This window comes from Lotus japonicus, chromosome 6, assembly GCF_012489685.1.
Source record: "Lotus japonicus ecotype B-129 chromosome 6, LjGifu_v1.2".
Lineage (NCBI taxonomy): Eukaryota > Viridiplantae > Streptophyta > Magnoliopsida > Fabales > Fabaceae > Lotus > Lotus japonicus.
Genome location: NC_080046.1, coordinates 55,243,284 through 55,270,008, shown reverse-complemented (window position 1 = coordinate 55,270,008; position 26,725 = coordinate 55,243,284). Strand labels below are relative to the sequence as shown.

General features: G+C 35.9%; 4 protein-coding genes across 12 annotated transcripts; all 4 read right to left on the bottom strand.

Moving 5' to 3' along the window:
• Positions 1-21: 21 nt before the first annotated feature.
• On the bottom strand, positions 22-9,890 carry LOC130726250 (uncharacterized). Of its 9 annotated transcripts, XM_057577496.1 has the most exons (13): positions 8,835-8,976; positions 4,980-5,223; positions 4,227-4,270; positions 3,615-3,717; positions 2,618-2,788; positions 1,964-2,237; positions 1,783-1,879; positions 1,532-1,656; positions 1,367-1,439; positions 1,164-1,293; positions 910-1,067; positions 537-825; positions 22-447 (listed from the first exon to the last, which is right to left on the bottom strand). In XM_057577496.1, exons 5-13 carry the CDS (start codon positions 2,759-2,761, stop codon positions 184-186), a joined length of 1,554 nt encoding a protein of 517 aa, XP_057433479.1. In that variant the 5' UTR covers positions 2,762-2,788; positions 3,615-3,717; positions 4,227-4,270; positions 4,980-5,223; positions 8,835-8,976; the 3' UTR covers positions 22-183. The 9 variants fall into 9 exon arrangements, with proteins under 9 accessions (XP_057433479.1, XP_057433477.1, XP_057433478.1 ...); XM_057577494.1 differs by lacking the exon at positions 8,835-8,976 and having other exon boundaries at positions 4,980-5,528; XM_057577495.1 differs by lacking the exon at positions 8,835-8,976 and having other exon boundaries at positions 3,615-3,691; positions 4,980-5,528.
• A 3,002-nt stretch (positions 9,891-12,892) lies between these two features.
• LOC130726254 (rust resistance kinase Lr10-like) lies at positions 12,893-15,357 on the bottom strand. Its single transcript, XM_057577501.1, has 3 exons — positions 13,544-15,357; positions 13,234-13,361; positions 12,893-13,030 (listed from the first exon to the last, which is right to left on the bottom strand). The coding sequence occupies exon 1, from the start codon at positions 15,299-15,301 to the stop codon at positions 14,207-14,209; it is 1,095 nt and encodes a 364-aa protein (XP_057433484.1). The 5' UTR covers positions 15,302-15,357; the 3' UTR covers positions 12,893-13,030; positions 13,234-13,361; positions 13,544-14,206.
• Positions 15,358-16,272: 915 nt separating this feature from the next.
• Positions 16,273-17,031, bottom strand: LOC130722097 (agamous-like MADS-box protein AGL16). Its single transcript, XM_057572722.1, has one exon. The coding sequence runs from the start codon at positions 17,029-17,031 to the stop codon at positions 16,414-16,416; it is 618 nt and encodes a 205-aa protein (XP_057428705.1). The 3' UTR covers positions 16,273-16,413.
• Positions 17,032-18,941: 1,910 nt separating this feature from the next.
• On the bottom strand, positions 18,942-24,744 carry LOC130722389 (adagio protein 1-like). The gene is made up of 2 exons (XM_057573094.1): positions 24,286-24,744; positions 18,942-21,225 (listed from the first exon to the last, which is right to left on the bottom strand). The coding sequence occupies exons 1-2, from the start codon at positions 24,510-24,512 to the stop codon at positions 19,617-19,619; spliced, it is 1,836 nt and encodes a 611-aa protein (XP_057429077.1). The 5' UTR covers positions 24,513-24,744; the 3' UTR covers positions 18,942-19,616.
• Between the last annotated feature and the right edge of the window lie 1,981 nt (positions 24,745-26,725).

Genomic DNA, 26,725 nt, shown 5'->3' with positions numbered 1-26,725 from the left:
TTGTTTCAGACATCTCGTGCGTTAGTGGAGAACCTTGTATTTCTTAAATTTAACTCACTATTATTTTGAGCTGAGATCATAGTGCAAATAATTAAAATAAGATCTTGCTTTGAAATTAAATAGTCAAATACATGATGTAAATTGCAGGAAATGAAATATAAGCTACTCATGGAATTTCTTTTTCTATTTTATCTGTCTGGTTATTCTTTTCCGCTTCCTTGTCGTGCTTCCGTTGCCATCTCTGGTTCTCTTAGATGTGGGTGTCCTTAAGGTTTGAATCAAAATTTGTTCTTCATCGATGGAAGTAATGCCATCTTGTCCATTGTTTTCTTCTTGATGATTTGATGCACTTTGTCTTGGCTTTGCCGCTTCTTGCTTTTTCTTCTTTTTAAACACCAGCGGTTCTTCTTCTTCATCTGATGATATTTGTTGTGGTGATATTGGGTCCTTTTATGATCAAAGATAATTTATTTAGTATTTTGGTCAAAGTTATTAAAGCAATTATTTAAATATGATTAAATGGTTGAGTTGTTTACCTTTTGCACTGATTTGTGGGTAGATTGTTCTTCTATAAGGCTGGTTGGTATGAAAGTGCGTGTTACTGTGTAGTTCTGTGACCCCTCCTTCAAGTTGTGATCTGAGAGCTTTATCTCAAAAATTAGTGTTTGTTTACACAAATTTCTCAGCACTGGTGGGATCTCTTTGTTACTGCCATGTTGCAAGAGTTCTGATGCTGTAGTGTGCAAGAGTTGTTGGGCATCTCTGTCAAATAATGTCAGTTTTGCAGCTGCAGTTTCATCTGACACTTCCAATTGTATCTTGAACCTGTTTTTTTTGCTCTATTATGGTACTATTGGAAATAGAATGATAATTAAATGACATGTATGTTTGTTTGCATATTTTGTTTACCTTGGTGTTGGGTATTTTGCAGGTTCATTACATGTGGGGCACATGTATTGATCTCCTCTTTTGTTTAGTTTCTTCATGCATTTGTGGCATGCGATGTAGCTCCAGCCAAATGTGTCATCAATATCATTTATAGTTGCTAATATTGTGAACACTTTCTCCTTTTGTTAACAGATTAGAACAAAGAAATGTAATATGCTGTTTTCTAAACATGAGATGGATATTAGATGTATGTAGTTATGATTTTGATAACATACCTGTGTGGTTGCTTCCCATTTCATGGCCATTATATTGCGTATATTTGTCCTGTTTCTGACCATTCTATTTTCAATGCTGTCATTTTGTTGCGCTGGTAGCTCCTTTACTTTATTGTGTTGATTTGGGGCCCTAAGTAATAAGTGAGTGAGAACTCATTTTTTAATGAATTACTAAATGCTTTATTTATACGAATTTTGTTTACCAGTTTGCATATTGTGCAATATCGTAGTCAAAGTAAATCCGGGTGCTCGACGTAGAGTTGATTGAGTACTCATCTGTGATATGAAAATCAGAAAATGGTTTCCACAATAGTCATGTCTAAATTTAATTTAATGAAATTTTGAATATCAATTTATGTATTATTTACCTCTGAATTTTTTTACCAAAGTTGATGTAATTGCAATAGTACTTGTCCCGTCCATCCTGCTGAGCCACATGTTGTGAAATTGGTCTGCTATGGTTGTCCATAAGGTGACTCTGACTTTTTTATTCCTGAATTTTGGATCACATGTTAGAACAATCTTTAATCTAAATCAGAGGAATGTGTAAACAAATGTAATTTTGCTTAGCTACTATATTTAGACTATTTTAATATTAAAAAGTCTAAATATGATTTACTCTTTTAAGATCAACTCAAGTCTACGGATTCTTGTTGGATTGCCATTAACGTAAACATGCTCTTCATTTCCAAAACCATCAAGTGTTCCAATGATGTCTGAAAAGAGAAATTAAATTTGTTAGAGTAGTGTGTTGCAATTATCTTTTTCTTATAAATGGTTCTTTGAGTTGGAGTATTTACCAGATAAGATATCCTTTTGTTCAACCCGCTCTGAAAGTTGTTGAATTGAAGCAAACTCAAAGTAATGCCGAGGAATGAATTGGGGGTAATCAAGCAATTCAGTTACACTTGTTGTGCACAGGAACCATCCCATGATTTTTCCCTTCACTGGCTTATAAGTCTCATTAGCTGGTGCTATTTTTAAATTTTTAATGGTGTACATGTGTCCCTCTTGCAACATGTGTTTGAAATCTGAAATGAAGTTGTTGCGGACTCGAACATGTAATGGTGTTTCCTTTGTAAAATGGTAGAAGAATTTTTGCGTTAGTTTCTCAAAGCAGTTATATTTAATTAAGCTATTTCAATTTTGTAGTAATCACAAGAATAGGACAAATATAAATATAATTGATAAAACAATATTTATATTGGTTAATAAAAATGTGAGTAAATTAGTTCATACACAATATTTTCTCATTGCTTTTTAAAGGGGACTTGGAGAAGATAGAATGTGACTAAAAAATAATAGGTAGTAGATGTGGCTACCATAAAGTAATAATTTTGTTAAATAGTAAACTGAAGTATGCATCACCGAATGTATATATCTTTACATAAAATTAAATATTGAATGTGTTTCCAATACATGTAACACTATAATGTTGTTTAGATCATGATTACCTTTTCATCTAGTAGAATCATTTCCAAATACAATGGCTCTTTCTCATTTTGTGGGGTGAAGGCTTCCCAGAAACGAACTACACGAACTTTGATTAACCAGTCATCACGTGCAATAGCCAGATCTTGGAGTAGATTGTGCTCCATATGTTGTTTCCTCTGTTGATATTTTTCCTGAAATGAAGAAAGTAAAAGTTATGAATTTCTTTGGTGAGTAGTGAGTGTGTTGTGTTGGTTATTTATAATAATTTTACTATGGTCAGAATGTTTTTGTCCATTGAGGTGCATAAATAAGTAACATGCGTTTTAAATAGTAGTGATTAATCATGTTTTATTGGTAATGTGCCTACCTGTTATGTATATTTAATAATGTTGCCGTTTTTCCAATGGAAAACAAAACGGTTTAACGGCTAGTCACTTTAATTGGCCAATTTGATGTATATGAAGAGGATTTAAGATCAATGGGTCCAAATATGTACGTTTTTGTTAATTGGAATCACAACAATTAGCAGACCATCCAAAATCTACTCAGACTTTTTCAATAAAGTCTTTTTTCCTCTTTTCCAATGAAATAGAACACCTTTTTTTTATATATATCTGTCACACTAAATGTATCTATTGAATAAATAAAAATGTAACTGTTGTGTTTTTAGTAGGAATCATTTTTTTTTATTGGAATTTATTTTAGGCATTTATTTGTTTTAATATGTGACTAAATATGTTACACATTCCTATTATTTTTTTATTTACCAAATAGTAAGTGAAAGGATTTTAGTTGAGAGGTATTGATGTGGACCGTTAGGCCTTTACTTTTCATGTTTAATATAATATCTTGTACTTGTCTTGGGAAATAACACTCACACATATAAAAAAAGGGTGAACAAATGCACAAATAAGAATAGTAGATTATGTATATCCAATAAGATTAAGCATATCACGTTCCAAATAAAAGAGATAACTCCACAGTCTCAAAAAAACCTATTGAAGAATTAGGTGATACCTTCTCAAAGAGGACAAATCCTCAATTCCTGATACAGATTTGGTTGCGCTCTCAACTGATTTTGCCAGACCGATTCCCTAAGACGTTAACACCTCTTCAGCAGCTGAAATAATGATAGAAATAACGCACAAATTCTATACCACATGATGAATTGAAAAAATACTCCTTTTTGCATGGGTAAAAAAAGAAGGACAAGAATCACTTAACATAAACTGCTCTTAATGGCATAATTCATGAACTTGTTGCAAATTTTAAATACAAAATTATTTTATATAAGATAGCATTTTCCCATTCATATTGCTTCTGTTGCCAAGAAATAGTAGTAATTCATTACACGATTGTAGAAGAATAAACATTCCAACAGCAGGACATAAGCTAGCCATGCAATATAACATGTCAAGTAATAAGAGGGAAAAAGGTTGAAATGGCAAACAATATATTAAAGAAGGAAAAAAAAAAAGACTACATGCTCAGGTGTTTTGGGAGGTATAGAAACATAGATTGTTGTAGCATAAATTTCTAACCTTTGTGTGTAAAACTTTCTTCACTGATGTTAAATGTTAATCTATAAGCACTTAATCTCACTAAAGAAAGAAGAAAGTAATAACTTACCAGTGGAACCATTGGACAATCTGTTAGCATTTTCAAGCTTCACTCTGCAAGGAACAACAAAATGTGTCTTTTTATTTATTAAACCTGACATACACATATAACAGGTAAATGACAAAATGATTCAGAATTGAAAGAAATATGCTGGGAAAAATAACTGTTATATAGTTACTATATGAGGAAACATGGAGATTGAATTTCATAATTTTCTGAACTGAGAATAACAAAACAGACAAAAGAGGAACCCAAACCCTGCCCAAATTGCCACATTGAAATCCAGCCAATGAGAACATGCAAAGGGTTTTAGTCACATTGGGGGATAGAGGAGTTGAAACAAAGAGATTGTTTGAGGAGAAATAAGTTAAACTAAAGTCAACTAAAAGAAAGACACCCTGTTACAGCATATTAATTTGCTACCATCCTAGTGCTTCGAAAGCTTCCTCACATATTCTTGTACCAATTCATTCAAATTTCAAAGTGTGTGTTATGATTTCTAATTTAATAAAAAATATATATAATAGTTTGCAATATTTATATTTAATATTAAAAACTGAAAGAGCATAAGTTTTTATTAAAATTTATATGCTTCTCCAAACTTCTGAATTGATATGCTTAGAATTCAAGTCGGTGCCTCCCATGGAGGGCATTTAAACCAAATGGCACAATGTGTCTATCAGTGTGAAACTCTAACTAAGTATGTAAATCCAGTCATGTTGATAATGTTTTTTAAAAGTAGTTGAAGAACAAAGAAGACACCTTTTTCCATGACTTGACAGTTTTCACAATTTATGATTCAAATTTGGCGTCATTGTGATGGTAACCGGTGTGACATCTTAGTCACCTCTAAGTAGCACCTGCAAAAACCATATGGCATGAAAATCAGAAAAGCATAAAAGTAGTGGAATAACGTACAACCAAAGAAGTTGTTTTGTTGTGTGTAAGAGGTCTTCTCGCAAACTTGTGGCTTTACTATTGTTACGTTATCATCTCCGTCATAACTCTGCAAGAAAAGAAAAAGATTAACTCATCAACAGTGATTTTTAAGTTTGGACCAACTTACAAATGAAGCTTAAAATAAAAATTAAAGAAATAGAATAATAATTGGTTATCAAAGATCCTGAGCAAGCATATGTCAAGAATGAGACAATTTATTAGGAGAGTATTTGAACTGCAGATAATATAGGCAATCCTCTATAGCTTGTTGAGTCTTCCTTCATTTGCACCAGATTTGGTATGATTTTGAAATGGTGGCATTTACTCTCAAGCAATGTGTGTGTATCCATAATTGATTCTCACACGAAATATCTGTTATTCACATAATGATTGCAATCCAAGTTTAGCATGAAAGGAGCATTGATAAACACTACATAGGCATGATGCTTGAAATTCAAAGATAAGTGAAGGAGCATGAATTGTTACCATGTTTTTCATTGCTCCAGCTTTGGTATGGTGTTGAAATGTTGGGTTTTACTCGGAAGCTGTTTTTTGCTTTGAACGTATGATGATAGTAGTAGAGTATTAAAGAATCTCCTTATAGACAATGTTTAAAACCATGTTATCCATTGGTTGGTCATCATCAGTAGTAAGGATGCGTAATCCATTTCTACTGGTAACCCTTGATACAGCGACGTACAACTGTCCATGAGTAAATACTTGTTTTGGCAAGAATAATCCAACATGCTGTAATGATTGTCCTTGGCTTTTATTTATGGTCATCGCAAAACATAAGGATAATGGAAATTGTCTTCTTTTAAGGACAAAAGGCCATTTTGATTCTGAAGGTGACAATGTTATTCTTGGTATTAGAACTATATCCCCAATGTTAGAGCCGCTTAATATTTCTGCTTCGATGAACCATTTTCCAAGCTGAGTTATTTTCATCCTTGTACCATTACAAAGGCCAGCTCCTTGGTTTAGATTTCTAAGAAGCATGACAACTGCTCCTTTTTTGAGCCTCAAAATGTGAGTTGGAAATCCTGGGAATTTTAGTGTATTTAAAAATTCAGTTGGATAAAGTAAGTCTTGATCCTGAACCTTGAAATCTGCCTTAGAAATGGAATCTGATGATAAATAGGTAGTTTCTTCTCCCGGAATCCTTTCCATAATGTGGTCATTGATGATGTCAACAATTTCATTGGTGGGTGCTAAGATAGCTCGAGGCACAAGATAAGTAGAGTCTCCAATATGTGCCTCCAGATCTGGATAGATTGTTTTTCCAATAGCCTGAACACCGTTGTTTGTTTTTTCAACCATCAAATCTGGTTGTATTGGTACCCATGATTCTCCTGTATCTGAGCAATGTTTTCCATCGCCAATATCTAGTATCCATCTTGCAAACTTTCTCATTTCAGCCTTTGATGCGGAGTCTAGATGATTTGATTTCAGACGCATGTTTTCTGTTAAAGAATGAACCTCACAAGAATCCCAAAGATAAGAATTCTTTATGCAAGCCTGCACTGTGTCTTGCCTATCACCCTTGCGGACAACCGGTAGAATTTGTCTAAAATCACCCCCAAGTATGGTAGTTATTCCCCCAAATGTTTTAGTTGAACGTTCTTCACTAATGGTCTTCATAATATCACGAAGCGATCGGTCAACTGCTTCAAAACAATTTTTGTTAGCCATTGGTGCCTCATCCCAAATAATTAACGATGTTTGCATGATTAATTCAGCTAGTTGTGTCCCTTTTTTGATGAAACATGTTGATTCTTCATCTGGGTTCAAAGGTATGTTAAATGTTGAATGGGCAGTTTGTCCACCTGGTAGCAAAAGTGCTGCGATACCAGAAGTAGCAACTGAAATGGCTATCTTCCCTTCAGATCTTACTTTTGCTAGGATGGTCCTCCAGAGGTATGTTTTCCCTGTTCCACCTGAACCATACACAAAGTACAACTTACCCAAATTAGAGTTGATCGATTGAAGAACAACATCATGAATTCCTCTTTGTTCTGAATTTAGACCAGAAAACAGTTTACAATATTCCTCACGCATTTTCAACTTGTCATAGTTCAATTCTTTGCTGATAAGACGGTTGGTCATTTGTGTCCTTAAATTTCCATCCGGAATGGGCATTCCCTGGTAATCTTCTAGTGATTTCTCAGCTTCTACAAGATTCTTTTCCATCTCCAATAGGGCATAGTTTTTCACTTGTTCATCTGACAATTGAAGGTTGGGGAAGTTTAATAAACGGCGTTGCCTGTATAAAATGTCTTCAGAAAGTATTTTCCAGTTTGATTCCCAAAGTCGTTTTGGATCAATGACCTCTTCGTGTATCAAAATTAATGCAAACAGTTTTCGAAGTTGTATTCCAGTATGCCAAATTGCAGCCTCTTTTATGCAATCATCCCATTCTTTATCATCTTCTAATAAACCCAGAGCATAACATGCACTCTTGAAAGTGGGATGTAAATAACCATCAACAGTTCTTAGTTCTTCATATGAACAACTACCTCGAACAAAGTTGAGAAGGATTCGCAAATAATACTTTTCTCCACTTGTTGGCTGCACATAGTATAATCTACCAACACACCTGCCCCTACGCCTCCTTGTCCAGATCTTCTTGCTTTTGTTCCAAACATATTTTGTAGGGAATTCAGAATATGTGAGTTCTCGAGCCTCCATGTCCTCACTGTTCACTTTCATCCACTCAGTAAACATGGTCCTTTCAATTCCTGGCCGATGTAAAATATTTTCAACCCGCATACCTTCTGGAAAGTAAATTGTTTGTTGCCCTGGGAGGTGGAAGGATAGTCGTTCGACTGGCGGATCTCGATAAAATATTCTAAATTCAAAGATTCTCCAAGCAGCCTCAGAAGGAGAAATATATCTGCAATCAAGGTATTCCTTTATTTCATCACGTGCTTTCATCAATTTCTGTGAACTACTACTTGAGTTTCCAGCATCAGATATTACTGCAGTAACTCGATCAGGGCCTTTGTTGATGTATTTGAATAAGTACTTAATTGATCTTGATCGGTTGCAAAGCTCAACATTTATATGTGCAGCATATTTAACCAAGAGATTCCTATTATAAGGGACCACACTACGGTTGTCAAGTTTGATGTCATTCTTCACAATGTGTCTACCATTGTTCCTTCGCATATATATAGGAAAACCTTCTTCATCAAGTGACGTTTTGACATGAAATTTCTTTGGATAATGCTTTGAGCATTTTCCATCCACCATACAAGGAGATTTTTGGTTTTGAATGCCGCAAGGTCCATGAACCATGAATTTGTCTACTGCACTAAAAGCAAGAGGATCAACCTCTTTATCTGGAATTTCAGCTGAAATAATTCGATCAATGTCTGATGCTAGCTGGATTTTGTCATCTGGATGCAAGAAAAGTAATATATGTGCGTGTGGCAATCCTCTCTTTTGAAATTCAACCGTATACACCACTAATGGTAAATGACAAAAAGACAAAGTCAAAAATATGATTCAAACATTTGCACTAAATATTATAAAATTGAAAACACAAGATATTCTTTCAGGAAGAATAATTTCTTTTGTATCTCGTGTCATCATTACACATAGTTAACATTGATTAATTCGTTTGGTGCTCAACAAACAGAGTACATTATTTATACTATATTAGGATGAATAACATACCTGCAACAACTCTTCCAAAGATGTGTTGACGTTTGATGTCATTAATAAGCTCGTTTAACTTTATGGAGAAAACACGGCTGACTATGTCAGGTCTATCTTCACTCTTTTGTCCTTCAATACTTTCAATAAAATATTCGATCTCAGGCCACTTTGGATTACATGTAAATGTGATGAATAAGTCAGGATATCCAACACAACGACATATTGCCATTGCATCCTGTGTATAAGCATAAGGTTAGATCAATGACTTGGAAGACTATAGAACTGAGTGTTCTTAATTTGTAAGCATAAGTAAATCTATATGTGTTGATGGTATATTAACTCTTGGCATAATGATGAAAGGAGTTTTGTTTAAAATTAAGTCACAAAAATATTGATGGTAGTGATGTTCATGATGAAGGAAAACATATAGAACAATAGAGATTAACATTTATTGTTTACCTGGTAATTTTGGACCCTGTATCGGGGGCCACCGTAGTAACTTGAAGGTAATATTGTCATTCTACCAACTGCATCTGTCATCACATCTCCTTCGTTGATGGCATCTTGTAATCCGCTATATAACTCAGCACGTATTTGTTTTTGATTGTTCCTCACCCATATGAGATTTCGTTCTTCTATGCAAGCATAAGCGTCCACCAAAAATTGTTGGAACAAACGACCAGCTCGAAGCAAAACTTGTGACTCTGTAGCTCTTTGTTGTAAGCGGAAAGCATAATACTCCCTCATTGTAACTGTTTCTTGTTTGTAGCTTTTTCCATTCTCTGGATTATGATGACTTATCCCCAACCTAAAACCATCCTCCCCATACGGGAATAGTAAGGGATACTGAAGTGCCATGAAGCTTGGATGCAATTCTGTGATTCTTTTGAAGACCACTGGCTTTGTGCTCAATAATAATGTCACGGTGTGTTTCTCCATGTGTTGATGGTTGAATTAAGAGTGCATCAACTTCTGAGCAAGAAGGTAGGTTATATTGTCTTCCATCAGATGACCTATTGCGAATCAACCTTAGCTTCAAATCTTGAATTCCATGTTGACAGTATGTATCTCGAACCATTCTATAAGATTGAACCAAGACATTGCCTTCATCCAACATGTGCAAAATATCTCTTACAAGGTTCTCTTTAAGTGAATTCTTTCCATTATCACACTGGCCAACTCTTAAGCGATTGCCAATTTCATTTTCAGTGTCATGAACATAAAGTTGTGCATATTTGGGATTGTTCCCATCAACAGGGGCTAAAGAACCAATCAGGTGGTGAGTCTGGCCGTTAATGCGAAAAACATAAGGACCACCTTGTTTGTTGATTTTTTTGTCCACTTTCCCACCCATAGATGTAAAAGCAAAAGCTGCATTATAAGTCCGAATATTTCGGCGGAAATGCTTTGCGTTGCTACTTCCATGATAATCAAGCAAATCATTCAACAAAGTTGGAGGTTGTTTTAATAGTGGGAGTTGGACACGTCCCTCCATGCAACACATTGAGAATTTTGGATGCTTAGGTCGTCTACTCTTTTCGGTTCTTTCCTCATACCAATGGAGCGCTCCACAAGAAACACAAATGCAAGTCGGTCTTCCAAAATTCCAAGGTTCAGTAATTTTTTCTGTTTCAAAAAAAAAACATGACAATTTTAGAAACAAACTCATGAAGTGTTAAAAATGTTTTCTTTATGAAATAATAAAAAAATAAAATAGTTACCTGTTAGCCAGCGAGTCCGATTTGAAATAGTTGTTGTAGACGAAGATGCATGTCCAATAGTAGAAGACGAAACTAAAAGGCAAAGAAGTAAAAAAAATTGGAAAAATTGCAGGTTTAAATTTAACACAAACATATAAACCACATAAACCTTAAATCATTTTTATTCATAATACCTGATTTGCGGGTGGAATTGATGTTTCTTCGCAAATTCAGCAAATGCTTCCTTTTAGACCTAGCCTTTTGAACCAATGCGGTCTTGTCCATAGTGCAGGTTTGTACTTCAAAATAAATGAATTAAAGAGAATATAGAATGTAAGATTGATGAGTAAAGTGGTGAAATAAAGTTAAACCAAATTTTGGCAGTAATTAAACCTTGAGAGCACTCACCATTTTGAGTATGAAAATCCATTACATTAGCGTTAACTGAATTATTGCAGGATGCAAAAACCACCGGGGAATTAACTCCTACAACATAAACAAAACAAATACAGTTAAAAAGATTCAAATATATTTTTAGGCGAAACATGTCATAGACCTATCAACTATATGCTTTTTTTAAAGCATTTTGTGCCATAAACAATGTGAGCAAGTAAATTCCATACATCACATAGAATGATGGATGAATGTACCTTCAAATTCTTTTAGCCTAATTTATTATGCATATATGAGTTTAATCTTTCATAAACATTGACCAAACCTTTACTCATACTCGTGCTTGAAGCAGCAAAGGCACCATTCCTCCTCATATCAAGTAATTTCTTTCGTCTTAATCTTGCTTGTCGGAAGTAAGCAACCCTTTGGGCTCGATGTTGTTCTGCTTCTAGCAATAGGTATAGCACACATTGTGAAATAATTACTAACAAAAAATGTAATTTAAAAAGAAACAACATGATGTGTTTATATTTGTTCTATAAATTCTAAACCTGGGCCTCTTTGCAAGAAAGTAAACGCATTGGTCAATTCCTTATAGAAAAATCTGAGGTAAATCTAAAACAACTTGAAAGCTGAAATTGATGTCATATGTGTGGTTAACCAAACGCTACTGAATAGACCTTTTGCCTAGGGAATATGAAGAGAAATCTTCTTATAGAAGAGACTTTTCTCATAGAAGGTTCTTTTCAATCACAAAAATATGCTAAAAATATAACACCAAGATATAAACTGACATTAAACTCACCAAGAAATTGAAGCATCTCTACCATATGCGCAATTTCAGTATCCGGTTTCTTGGCAACCATCTTTATGCGTCTCTTTAACCTCTCTATCTTGCTCCTTAATCTACGAAAGCCATATTCAAATTGGGGACAAATGTATCCATGGGCAAACACAGCAGATTCACTGTTATTCATGGTAGTACAAAACAAAGAGAAAGATGCAAATGTAGATTGAAAGTGAATTGAACTTGTATGTCTATGCTTATTTATACACATTACAATGTGATAACTCTTTTGAATTCTTTTCATAACGTTCAAATTTGAATCCCAAGAAATTTGCATCCATTTAAGTGAGTGTTAAGTGATTATTCTTAGATATATAAGTGTGTTAACTCTGTTTGAATTTGTTCTTGTAACGTCCAGATTTGAATCATAAATATGTGATAGATAGTATAGAGATTTAGATATTAGTTTTAGGAAACCTGATTTAAAAAACAAAGGTGCATAGAAAATTACAAAAATACCACTTGTTGAAATAACTGTGATGGTCCCATATATAATTTAGAAACAGATAGTCATGTTACCATATCTATGAGAATGTTTCACATATCAATTTTTAGTCAAGAGTGAAGATAACTTGTCATGTATATATGTACTGCTATGCAAATGTAAATAGGAATAGATAGGTTGGCAATGAGCGCAGGATGAGGCTTTGAATCTGTAATAAATTATTATACACAAATTCTGATACCTTACTTGAAAATTAGTAATTGATTCCATGAGCTACTGCACTAATAGGATCTAACTCTAATGAATCATCATTAATTTAAACAGTTCGAAAGCAGTAAGGCTTATCAAAAGGAAAAATTTGAAAGCAGTAAATGTACCTCTATGAGCTATAATGTCTACCTCCAGAGAAGTCTGCAACGCCAGTATGCCACATAGAAAAGGCAATAGATCAATCAAAAGTAAAAAATAAAAATATTAAAAAGAACTCATAAATCAGGATTAGATAGTGTAAAAATACATGATCCAATAAGTTTGGAAAAGTAGATGACAAATCTTGTAAATCAACTTATTGATGCATCAAAGAAGCTGGAAATGTCAAGGTAATGAACCTTTTAGTATAGGGTCATCACAGTATCATATAGTCATATCACTAAGTCCCCTAAGTAATATGAAATAAAATGTTATCATACCATACAGAGAGATTGGAAGCACATTTGAAGCAATGCTCATTTTTTGGCTACATCATAAGCACGTTAATTTGCTTTCTAAAGGTGACACTCACAAATTTATACATGTACTGATTGAGATTTGAAAGTTTAAGATTGTTTCCCTGTTCAAAAAAAAGACATGGAATCCAATTAATTATGAAATTAAAAATTGAACAAATCAAAGAGAAAAGCAGGATTACTATTAACAATAAAAAGAGTTACTACTCCAAACTACTCCAATCTTGAGTATTATATGCAGCCAGCACAGAATGAATCTCGTAAACAATGACATGCCAATTGTTGTTTCAAATTGGATCAAACGCACCAATTCTCTGATTAATAGAAGCAAATGTAAGTTGCCAAAAAATTCTGCACAGTTTTGCACCCAAAGCCAATGGAATGACTTGACAATTTTATGGAACATGTTGACACCCATTTAAGCAAATTTGATGCCTGAAATTGAAATCCAAACAAACATCATGGAAGATTCTATCATCATGCAATGGATCATTAAAGATTGCTTGTCGGGCACCCTTAAAATCACCTCTATATTGACACACAAAATATTCTTTTGGTCTCAATATAGCAGAATTGGAAAACTAAAAATAGAGAGTAGCATTTTTCAAATAACATACCGGAAATTGGGGCATAGCAGATCCATCAGAGGCACAAGTCAGTGGTCAAAGAGGAAAGACTGGGGAGGGAGGTTGAGATCGAAAGGGAGGGTTTTTGCGGAAGGAGGACTCCGCTGCTGTGAGGACGTGTGGAGGCTGAGTTGCTGCAGAGGTACAACGCGTGGAAGTGGCCTGGTTTTCATTCAAATTCCAGTGAATTGCTGAGTTCAGATGTCACGGCTGAGGGGGCTGCCTGAGATCCAAGAGGGCCTGCGGAAAGGGATGCGAAGAAGCAATAAGAGAGTAATTTTGTCTAACCGGAATTGAAGGGGCGAGTCGCCATTGTTGGTTCTTGAATCCAGCGTACCGGGAGGGGAACGGAACGAAGAAGGGGCTGTGTCGCCATTGTTGTAGTTGCAAGCTGATGAAGTAGGGTGTGTCTTTTGCTGAATCCGTGATGTCGTTCTATTCTGTGGCTGGGATGGGTCTCTAGTTGGGTTTTCTATGCTTTAGAAGCTACAACGTGACACGTCATCAAAATTGCTGATGTAGGTACTTTTGTTAGAAGTAAAATCGCTGACGTGGCGGCGTTAGGTTGCGCGCTTCTCAATTACTATATTATAAATAGAAGACTAGTACAGGGACTATATTTTCCAACTTATAGAACCCTAATGAAACCTTCCATCACCTGCTAGTGGCTAATTCAATCTCATACTTCCTCATAACAGGAGTAGCGAATATGATGCTGGTGTCACTTGCCAAAACAGAAGAGCTGGAAGAAACGGTTGTTGTATGAAATGGTGACACTTGAACTGCATTAGCAGCCAAAGTCCCATCCATCAAGTGCTGAAACGGGTTCAAAGGCTTGGGAATTTCATCTGAACCTTCCAACATTTTCACCACAACACTCAGTATAGGCCTTGATTCTGGCCTATATTGAACACACAACAGAGCTAGCTTAACCATTCTTTCTGCTATCTCCTTATTTTGCTCCTCAATCCCATACACTATCATTAACTCCCCAAGTTCTCCAGCATCAAATTTTTTCCAAGCCCACATTGGAAACCACTCCTGGCTCTCAGAAAGTTTAGCATCATGGTTTCTTCTCCTACCTATAATTTCAAATAACAGCATACCAAAGCTATAAACATCGCACTTATGAGTTACAGAAAAGGGCATCCAAAGCTCAGGAGCAGCGTAACCTGGAGTCCCCCTTCCTCCGGTCATGGTGATGTGAGTATTGTCCCTGTTGCAAAGCTTGGCTAAACCAAAATCAGCAACTTTAGGATTGAAGTTCTTGTCCAAGAGAATGTTTCCTGGCTTTATGTCATAGTGGATTATCCTTTGCTGGCATTCTTCATGCAAGTAAGCCATGCCTCTTGCTGTCCCAACTGCAATCTCATGAAGCTTTTCATGTCCTAAGATCCTATTTTCCTGAAACAGAAACCTGTCAAGAGAGCCATTCTCCATGTACTCATAGACCAGTGCTATCAAGTTTCTTTCAAAGCAAAAGCCATATAGCCGAACAAGGTTGAAATGATGAACTCGACCAATTGTACTCACTTCTGCCATGAATTGCTCCTCAACTTTCTTGTCTTCTGAACTCCCACGTAGAACCTTCACAGCTACCATGATCCCATTGTTGAAAACACCCTTGTAAACTGCTCCAAAACCTCCTGAACCCAACAAGCTGGTGTAATTATCAGTTGCAATCCTTAGTTGCTGAGCAGTTAACCTGATTGGGTTCTCCCTTTCCATGTCATTCAGAAATTTTTTCATAGGGAGGGTCAGAAATCGTTAGTCTGGAATAACTGTTCCATCACCACCACTTTGATGTCTTTTATTGCCCACACGAACTAAAATAGCTACCACAACTGCGATAAATGGTTAGTGCTCAATTAGAAATCTCATGACACAGAACAAAAGATGAAAAACAAATAGAAATCCTACCCACGAGGAGTACAACCCCTAGTGTAGCTTCACCCGAGGGTGACATTAGACAAAGATAAGAGTGCAAAGTACTGTTGTGAAAGTGTGAAAGTGAGGATCAAGGTGAAGGATGAGGGGAAGTAGTTATATTTATATGCTAAGTTTTCTTGTCATTGATAAAGAAAATAATCATAGCATATTTATATCCTAAAATTCATGCCAAGAAAATAATCAGAGCACCCCTCTATGTTTGTGATTAACCCAAAACAACGAGTGAAAAGGTGTGAATATATTATATGCTTCTAGAGAAAGGAACATCACTCCTTGGAGAGCATGAGTTTCTCCATCATCAGTTAGAAAACAAAATTTCATTATTAAACACTAAAAAATATTAAGCATAGATGACAGTGGACAAAGTTTACATTCAACTACTGTGTTCCCTAGGTACCCTCTTGGTTATTGATATCAACAATTCTGATTAAACGAGTTTAATAGATTCTTTTCAACAATGATATTTGAATTCAAAACTGCAATAGTATGATATCAGATATCTTATAGAGCTGGGTAGTGCCTCTAATACTTGTTCTGATTGTTGCAGAACCCAAGTGACCTGAGTATTGTAGCAGCTAATGGTACTGATAGTGATGATGCTAATGAGAGTTATTAGCTCCATTCCTAAAGCTCCTTCTTTTGCTGGTGAATGCTAAGGAAACACAGTTTAGATTAAGCTACTGTTCATTCTAATTTCTACACACCAAACAAGTCTAGAATTTTTATCTAAGCATAAATTCTATTATGAAAATTCAATTAAGGATGAATAATAGTATAATACCGAAAGCCTCAAGAATTCCAAAACACATCATCTCAGGCTCTACGAAATCAATTAAATGGTAATGTTTACTCATTAGAGAGTTGAAAAAAATAAATTATAAGCACCAATAACATTCATTATGCTTAGCAAGTTAACCAGTCCAACCCACAAGCTCCCCTAGTTTATCCCTGGCCACAGGTTCATCAGCAGCTTGATTTGTTGAATCCAAATTGACTTGTTGGTCTTGAGAGATGTTTTGCTGCACCAAATTGAGTTGGGTAGGATGTGATGTTTGACTTTTGTTCTTGAGCATGTTAATCCTAACATTACATGCTTCAATCTTAGCATCCAACTTAGCAATCATGAATAATTTCTGCTGCATTGTCATGCTATTGAGACTTGCATCATTAGTTGGATACTTGATGTTCAGAATCTCTTTCTGAATTTTGGTAATCTCAGCTTCAACCATCCCATTCCTATTGTCAAAAAAGTCTTCCACATCAAATATCTTAGGAGGTGGTTTATCATTCTTATTATTCTTCTTTGTCTCATACTTTTCAATGATGGAGTGTACTATTGCAGGATCTTCAGGAAAAGTCACAGGTTCACCATTGCCATCAGCATCATACACAATCAAGCATGCTTTAGCTTCACACAAGATTGAGAAATCGGATACTTTCTTTATTAGTCCCTTTCTTCTTTGATTGAAAGCTACTTTACGAGCTCTCTCATTTTGGATGTGTTTCAAAGTTACTTTTGCACGTCCCATTTTCTGCAAAAATATGATAAATTATAATAAACAAAAAAACTTGGTCTCATAATATATAATCAAATCTATGAAAATTTCCCATGAGAGAGTTTGCCCCATAAGAAAATATGGATGTTCCGGGTTCGTTCGTTGTTTTTTATGGAGATACCTGTGTTAGATAAAAAAAAAATACTGCACCAAAACAATAACAATAATAATTACTGAGATTTCTGACAGGAAAGTAAGAATTAATGCCCAACTCTCAATTCCCTCATTATCTTGGTCTACTTTATAACTTAATTCCTTACCTGCACAATATAAATTCATAGGAAATAGCTCTGGCTGGCTAGTCATTACTCAAACAAATATGTTAATTTTCATATCTCATCAAGAAAACAAGAGTTATAAACAGAGTTATAAATTTTTGACAAAGTATTCCCACAACTGGTAACTATGAGACTAATCTATCGTCTTACGATCCACACACTAAGCAGTGGAGGGTTGACCAATGAGTTTTTCCAGTCACAAGAGTTAGCATTAGAGCTATAACCAATTTTTTAGATTTAGATGACTTGAACAATATTAAAGAAAGCACACTAATGGCAAATACCAAAAAACAATAAATATGTAAATGTAAAAATATAATCATATAGTTATACTTATACCCAAAATCATAAGGAAATAGTTTTTTACCTGCAAGTATGGCTGATCCTGAACCGTGTTGTAAGGAACCGTGTTGTGGAGATAGTTGTATTTGTAGGACTTGCGTACTCACTAATTATGAATATATTGGACTCGTGTTTTCTTTATTTTTTTCAAACAGAATCTATATTAAAAAATATATTGTATAGTTCAACAAAATAAAATTTTATAATTTTGGAAACAGGATCAACTTAAACTTATTTCTGGTGATGGAATTAAAATTCTTGGATATTGAATGATTATACAAAAAAATTGGTTTACATATTTGTGCTGAAGTCAAATTATATTTTGTGTTCAAAATATTTAATTGTATTTTCCGATGTATCAAAAAAAAATATTTAATTGTGTTTAAAAGATTTATTTGGACCAAGAAAGTTGAGTTTTGAAAATGCATCTTTAAAGATATAAAAATAATTTAATTAATTTTTTTTGAAAGCATAATTTAATTTAATGACAAATAAAATAGTTCTAATATAAAAATGCTTGTAATTAATTTTTTTGAAAATCTTAAAAATATTATTTTAATTTTAATTTCTCTAACATCCAATCACCTAAATATTATAAGTTGAGGAGCAATTACAACAACAAAAAAGTTTTAACAAAATTGACTGCGTGGACCATCTACGTTTTTTTTTATTTAAACTAAATAGTATTATTTTCTGATATGTTCACAAAATATTGCACGTCGGTCTGAAAGAATTCACACTAACATTACACAGATTAAATCCTAAAATATAAAATTGATGCTATTAAAGATTTACAAATATTCTATTACAATTCATGTTAATGAAGTAAAATCAATATTTAGATTAAAAAAATTAAAATAGATTTAATATATACGCACTCCTCATATACAAATTAAATTACTGAATTACAATTGCTCGTAGTGATTATAGGAGTATTGCATAGCCGTAGAGTTGCATTTCAAAGTTAATAATGAAATATTACTTGAAAGGCTTGTTTGTTTATGCTGAAAATCACATTTACTATAATTCACAAGTATTTGACTAAGATTTTCACTAATAAAGTTAGTGTTAACACCAAACCATAAAAATAATTCACATTTATATTTACACCTCGAAATTAATATCCAAATCAATTACAGCAAAACCTAAACCAATGTGATCCTTTATTTAACTCTCATCATCCACATCCCAGTCCTTTTTTTATGGGGACAATCAATATCCCAGAGTAAAAAGATAGTATCAACTTTACCATGGCCACACAAGTAAAATGTACAGCAATGCAATAAACCATACAGCAGCCCTAGATCATAGGAATAATAGTAATAGTAATCATAACAGTAATCCATACAAATGCTACCATACTCCATATTATCACAATATAAACGAAAATATGTACAAACTGCACCGTTCACTTCCGTATACACCTGTTTAGAGGGGCACAATCCAGTACAACCACCCACCATGTCAGCAGACGCGTTCTAAACAGAAGACTTCCATTACATACAATAGACCTAATTACGTTAATATGAACATGCATATTTTTTTGCTATCCTTTGTCATGGTTCAAATTACACAATTTGAACAAAACAACACATGGGGAAATCAAGTGAGGTACTACCCTAATATATGATCTACTTGTTATCATACACTACTGATGATCTATTCAGGAAGAATAATTCATTGTGCATACTGAAGGGCAAAGTCTCACACAACCTCAAAAAAACAAACAAACATGGTATTGTGTCACTCATTGAATAGTTGTTGTTCTCGAGCCAGAACCAGCCATATAATAAAATGCATTGCGGAACGACTTAATACACAAACGTTCTGACCAGAGCAATGCTTGTCAAGAGTTATCAGTGACCAACACATACCTTTGCCGCCAACTCTGCTACATAAGCATTCCCCTCATTATAGCATGCAATTTATTCACTGAATCTAGATGGCAGAACTTGCCAGGGAAAGTTCATGGAGCTCACTTAGCATCCATTCCTCCCCAGTTTGACCACCCAGAACAATAGCTCTTGTCCCTCCAACGACGCATGTACTATGTCCCCAAGCAAATCGTGGAGGGCGCCCAGGTACATTTAGGATTCTCCATGTAGGCTTCTCATCAGTTGGATCAAGTATGAATAGCTGGGAGGCAGAATGAAGGCCTGCAACAGACCCACCAAATATAAGAATTCTCCCTCCTGGAAGGCTAACAGCCACATGATCAAGTCTAGGAGGAGGTGCTATGCCCCCTGGATTTCCAGCACCAGGCATTCCACTTCCCGTTACACATCTCCAACATGGCTCCTCCTCACTTAAATCCATCGTAAATACATCACTGGAGCGGAATCGCAGGGGGCCACTCTTGGCCAGACCCCCAAACATCAGTATTTTTCGACCACCATAAACAGATAGTGTGTGGCCCAGACGGGAAGGTGGAGTCCATGTAACTGGTATCTCTCTCCAGATAGGTTTCTCCATCGACATATCAAGCAGGAAAGTATCACTCAAGAGTACTCCAGAATCAGCACAGCCACCAGAAACTATCAATTTAGTACCATCAAGTGTGCAGGAGCTATGCCATGACCTTGGAAGCGGAGGTGCTAATCCCGAAATTTCACGCCAAGTTGGAGGCTTTGCATCCAGGTCCAGAACAAACACATCATTGAGCAAGCCCTGTCTTCCACAGCCTCCAAATACAACCAAACGAGAACCATTGACACAAGAAATTGTGTGGCCCCACCGGCCAGGGGGAGGAGAGCTCACCTGAACATGTTGCCACTCAGGATTAGTAGAATTGAGATCCAATACAAAGGTGTCATTCATAGGTTGCATGTTAACTCCTTCACCACCAAATAGGACAACTCTGTTACCAACTGCACAAGCACTAAAGTTACAGCGTGAGGGTTCAACACCACCTCCAACAGTCAGTTTTCTCCAAGCTGCTGCTTCAAGTGTGGTCAATTCCCTTGCCAGCCGACCCCATCCAAGTCTCTTTGCACCAGGAACAGTCTCTAAAACACGTGTTGTTTCACTGCCCCATGCATTTTGGCATACCATTCTCCAAAGATCTTCATTTTTTGTTAGCTCATATAATCGCCTAGAGACCGAACCAATTGATGCAATATCTCTTGGAGTTAAGCGAGCAAGTATCTTGAGACACAATACTTCTTCACTCAATTGCAATATCCCACAAACTCCACGTGTCACATTCCGGTCCCCGGCTGGAAGAGGATGCAATGTGGACAGGAAAGAATGAAACCCATCTGATGATTTAACAGATTCCTTTATTGTAGAACCCGGAACAGGACCAAGATCAATGTTGGCCTCTGTGAAGAGCTGGATTCCAATGACATGAATTATCTCATCATCATCTCCATATATAGGTGTCAGCCTCAATCTGTTCATAAGTGGAGTCCCATCTTTCCTAAAGTTCAGCAACTCACCTTGGAATTCAACCCCTTCCTCAAGACATCTTCTAATTTCTGAAACTACTGTTGAGTCCACCAATGGATGCCTTCTCTTAGCAAACGGACCTCGACACTGCAAGAAACGGCTGCAAAATATTTTTAAAATGATTAGAATAAAGTCACAATGAATTAGACACACCTTATAATACAGACTTGATCATTATACCATAAATCTGATTCTGCATTCACACATAAACATCCCTCAAGTTGGTCCACACTACCAAACCATTCATACAAAAAAAAACTGTTCTTAATTCAAATCCAACATCAAAGCACCAAATTTGCAATGCTTTCAATTAATTACCCACGCCAAAAAGTGGATTGTCTAACAAATTATGAGAAAGAACATAAAATCAATTCACTCAGTCCAACTGTCACTAAGTTTTTTTGTAGAATTATAAAATGTGTTTCATTTCATTAACCAACAAAAAATGGAAGAATATCCGAAGATACAGCAGAATGGATACAAGAAGGGGTCTCTTCAACCCAAATCTGATATGGCAACTCTAAGGTCAATTTAGCTAAAAGATGGGCAACTAAACTTCCTTGTCTACTAGTATACATCACCAGAAATTGAAGGACACTGTTACTGATACTCCTAGTCTCCTACAATCATAGAAAAAGGGGAAGAGGATTGATGTACAGATATAAATTCTTGGAACACATCCAGACAATCAGTTTCTGATTCCAGTTGCATAAAACACAGATCTTGGGCAAGTTGTAAGCCTAGGCAGAGACTCCAATCTTGACAGTTAACTATTAACAATAAAACATTTTAATTATTAACACTACTAGCACTGGACATTGAAAGCTGGGATACTAACCCTATTGAAGACATCCAATTGTGACAACTTAAGGTAAAATGCATATATTTTATACAAGAAAAATAAGAGAGGAGGATCTGATATCGTCCTGAACAGACTACAGAGGAACTAAAATGAGATAGGACTAACAGGTCTAAAATGCAACAAATTTGTCCAGTGAGTGTGACTCAGCAAATCAGATGCAAGCTCTGAAAATACAAATCTGAAATTGGGAACCACCAAAACTAACTTTTCAAGATGAACAGGCTTATTTATTCAGTTATTCATCATGCCAAAGATTAGCAATTGTGCATGGTATGGATACCGCAAAAATTGATACTGACAACTACTAGTAGCAACACTACTTGTTCAACCACTTCAATTTTAACAATGACAAATAAACACAGTGCAAAAAAATTCTCTCGAACTCCTCATTCCTCATGTAGGAAGGAGAAATATGTTATAAAGTACTTTTCTGATCCAATCGATATGCAATTATGCATGAATACACATCTAAGATGCATGTACCAAAGTCTCCATCACTGGTCCCAATCCTTCTTTAAATTAAGTAAAAAACTCTGTAGGAGAAGTGGCTGAAATTATTCAAACGTCATTGATGTTCAGACACAAGAGTAAACTCTAAAACCTTTTTTCCTTTTAGCAGTAACAAGATTTTATATGATCATCTGTACCACTGCCACACCAATTTATCTTCTTTTTCTTCTCGTTAAAATGAACAGACCCCCTCGAAATATAGGTCGCTTTTGAAAAAGAAAAAAAAAACATGGGGTTGAAACTTGAAAATCACCAACCCAACTAACTTCTATACTTCCAATAACATGTTCACATAAATCCTTCACCTAACATTTCATCCAAATCACTAACTTGGGGGAAAACCACCAACCCCATACTCAGAACTCATCCCTAAAGGTCTAATATACACCGTCGGACAACCTAAGAGGATCCCAAAAATCTAATATCCACATTCATTAACACTCTCTGTCTCAAACTCATTTTTTGTTTATAATTTCATCAGATCAAACAAGAATCTAAATAGAAAAATTCCAGAACCTTAAACCTTGTTCCTAATCCTATCAACAATCTACACCTGTTTCTCAGCCAAAGAACCGTGAGCGCTCTGCAATGCCCATAATCCTCCACAAAGATGTTTGAGAGCCTCCAATCTGAGTCCTGTGGTTCAAATTGCAACAAAGATCTGAGCTTCATGTTGGAGGCTTGGTGAATCTGACTTCAGTGATCTGCAGGGATTCTGGGTGGTGATAACAAGGTGATGCAGGCATGCAGCCAGAGTTATGTGAATGATTTGGGTATTCAAGGTGGTTGGACAGCAACATATTAGTCAACAGACAGAGGCGATGGTAACAGTTTGGTTTGGGGTTGAAGCTGACTAGTGTAGTGCAGTGGTTGGTTGGTTCGAGGGGGTTGTCATTCTCTTTTGGGTATCTAAGGTGTTATGGCCTTTAGGTTCAATGAGGATTTGTCAAATTTGGTGCTGTTTATAATTGATCTGTTTGTAATGGTAATTGGGTATCACTAAGTTTTCGTGTTGAGAACAACTAGATTTCTTTTTGTTTGAGAAGGATTTGGTTGCTGTTCAATAGAAGAGATGCTTGATTCTATTTGTGACTAAGTTGAAGAGTTGATGGGCATTCCCAATCTGTGATGGAGGTTGTCATAAATTAAGGATTTCAGTACACAAAGTAGTCTACATGTGTGTTTGGATACCCGTTGAGTTCAATGCGAACGAGCTTTCATCTCAACCCATGAGAAGAGTTTCATTCAATTATTGTCTTAAAATAAGTGCTAGCATCCGTTGGCAACGGATATCCAAACTTATACATCTTTGGATTTCCAACCCCCTTTAATCAAAGAATGAAAAAAAAAGTAACGAGATCCTCTCACTAATCTCAGTAATGGTAGATAACCAAAAGCTACACACACAAAACCTTCGCTCCCTCAGTCAAAACTCGAAGCCTCTCACAAACACAAAATACCACAGTCCCAAAATGATAACTTCACCAGAAAAACAACCACAAACAAACATGATATTACCCCGGATTTAGCTCGGTAAAGCAAGTTAACACAACCATTGATAGTTAATAGCAACTTCGAAAAGTAGCACTCACAATCACAAACTCCACACGCGCACGCACATCATCAACAACAAAAAAAACTCTAATTCTAGTAGTTATTAGCCTAGGGTTTTGAGCAAAGTAATCATCACCAAAATCGAAAGCTCGAAGCCGAAAACAACTCACAAACCTAAACCCAAACAGTACCAAACAAACAAAACGCAAACGAAATGAAGAGATTGAATGATACCAGTTGCGACCGAGCACTTCTTCGGCGCGGTAGCCAGTGAGCATCTCGAAAACGGCGTTGACGTAGATGATAGGATGGTCATGCTCAAGAGCGTCGGTGACGACGAATCCGCAGGGCGCGGTTTGGAGGACAGGGAAAGGGATGGGTCCGACGTCGTCGTTTAGGAGGAAAGAGGAGGAGGCGTCGTCGTCGTCGCCGCTGTAATCGGAATTGCTGTCCCACTCCATTTGAATTGAATTGAAGATTGTTCGATCAGAATCGGAAATCGCCGCCGCGGTGGTGGTTGGAGGAAGTGAGTTCAACTTCAACCCATGGGGAATCGGAATCGGAATGAGAAATTGAGGAGTGTAGTGTGTGGTGGGTTCAGTTGTTGTTGGTGTTGGGATTGAGAGGCATAAAATGAGTGGAGAGAAATTTTTGGGTAAGAAAGTGAGGGTGTGTTATGGTGTGGTGGTTTTTTAACCATGTGGGCTTCCCTTTCACATGCACAATGGGCACTCACCGCCTCTACCCTTTCTTTTCTTTTCTTCCAAACAAATATCTCATTCTCATAAATTAACTCACTTTTCTGTCCCGGTATGATAGCTCAAGCGGTAGGAGTTGGGAGACATATGGATTGGATAGGAAGTCCAGGGATCGATTCCTGACAGAGTGCAATTTATCTTTCCGATGTACAAAAAAAAAATTAACTCACTTTTCTTACATTTTCAACAACTATATATGCCTTCAAAAATTACCATGCTTGATTAATGAAGAATATTATTCTTCCTATGTATTCATTTTAATTTATTTATTTCGTAGTTAGTCGTTTATTGTTTAATGCGAATACGCATGATGAAAGGATTAGTCATTGATGTTAGCGGTGATACTTTAAGCTAAAAAAAATTATTGATATCTATAAATATAAGTTATTGCAAAGGTGAAAAATATGAGGATCAAAAGGTTTGATCAGCACAAAAGTTGTCTTGTTTACTTTGTGAAGTTTAATACAATATCAACTAATTCAGTTTAGTTCAATCGAATCGGTCCAGCTTGGCGATCCGGATGTAGAGGGATCTTGGTTGTTGATGTCGTGTCAACGGAGGGTTGTGATGGAATGTGAGGAAACACACAATTTGTGTGTTGTGTGCCTTGGACCCTTGATGAAGGAACATCCAAGGGAGTATTATGTAAAATTGATAAGATATACTGATCTGCATGAAATTTAGTTAGTAATTAATTTACTATGGTTAAGCATGTCCTTTGTAGTACTCTCTTATTTAAGAGAAATAGGTACACTTGTCATTTTGTACTCCTTCGTGCCTTCCTAGTTCCTATTGCAGTAAGCTGAAAAGCGCTTTTTCTTTTTATTGTCTTTGTGCAAAGAATTAGGGGAAAGAGTGGGGTATGAATTTATCTTTTTTGACCGGATATAATGATATGATGTAATGAATTGATCAATATCGCGACATAACATGTGATAGATAGAACATTGTCTTGGAAATTAATACTTGGATGCACGTTTTATAGTTTAACTGAAAATCAAATTAAGCTCTTTATTCCATGACTTGTGCAATCAATTGTTTTAGTGCATATAAAGGAAAAGAAGGTCACCATGAAGAAGTAATTCTGGTATACTCTATGATGATTCAGGGTATACAATGAAAGTTTTTTTTTTTTTAGATAAGCCACAATGAAAGTTACGTAGAACGCAATTGTTGGTGAGCTAGAAAGTTACATGTTTCCTAGCATTTATTAGAAGAATACAGCAAGACAAAAAGTGCTCCTTAGTTAAGAAATGTTGAGCATGCTAAAATTGTCCGTGTAAAATTTTGTATAGACTTCCACTCGAGAGTGTTGAATTAGATTTCTTAATTATTTTGTCACAAACTCACAAGCTTAAAGAACTGTCATGAGTTCAGAAACAAAGACAAAGCCTGAAGCACAGTGAGGGGAGGCATTGCACCTAAATTGAATAACAACAAAGCCAACTGCTACTATCCACCATGAGCCATAGAATTTCTTAAAAATAGCAAGCAGCTTGGGGCAAAGAATGACAGGATTGGTATGGTATCCAGCATTGACAATGCAAATGCTTAATCTATAATTTTGCCAGCATCCATTATGATCAATGAAGTACCATGACTGGCCGACCATTACTGAGGTAGTGCATGTTTGGTTTTCGGTTTGAACTCCGTTAGCGCACATTCCAAGAGAAAATGAATGTGGTTTTCACGCTTTCCAATAGCAAACGTGATGTGTGTTTGGTTTTCAGTTCGCACGCGTTCCAAGACAGTTTTAACTGAAAAACACGAATTCCAATGTGCGAATGTATAAGTAACTCCTGAGTTCCGTTGGGTTGAAAGTGCTTTCAAGTTGATCTCAACTGAAATCCAAACACACACAAAGAAGGTTGTGAGTTACGTTGGAATGAAAGTACTTTCCCTTTCATGTTAACTTA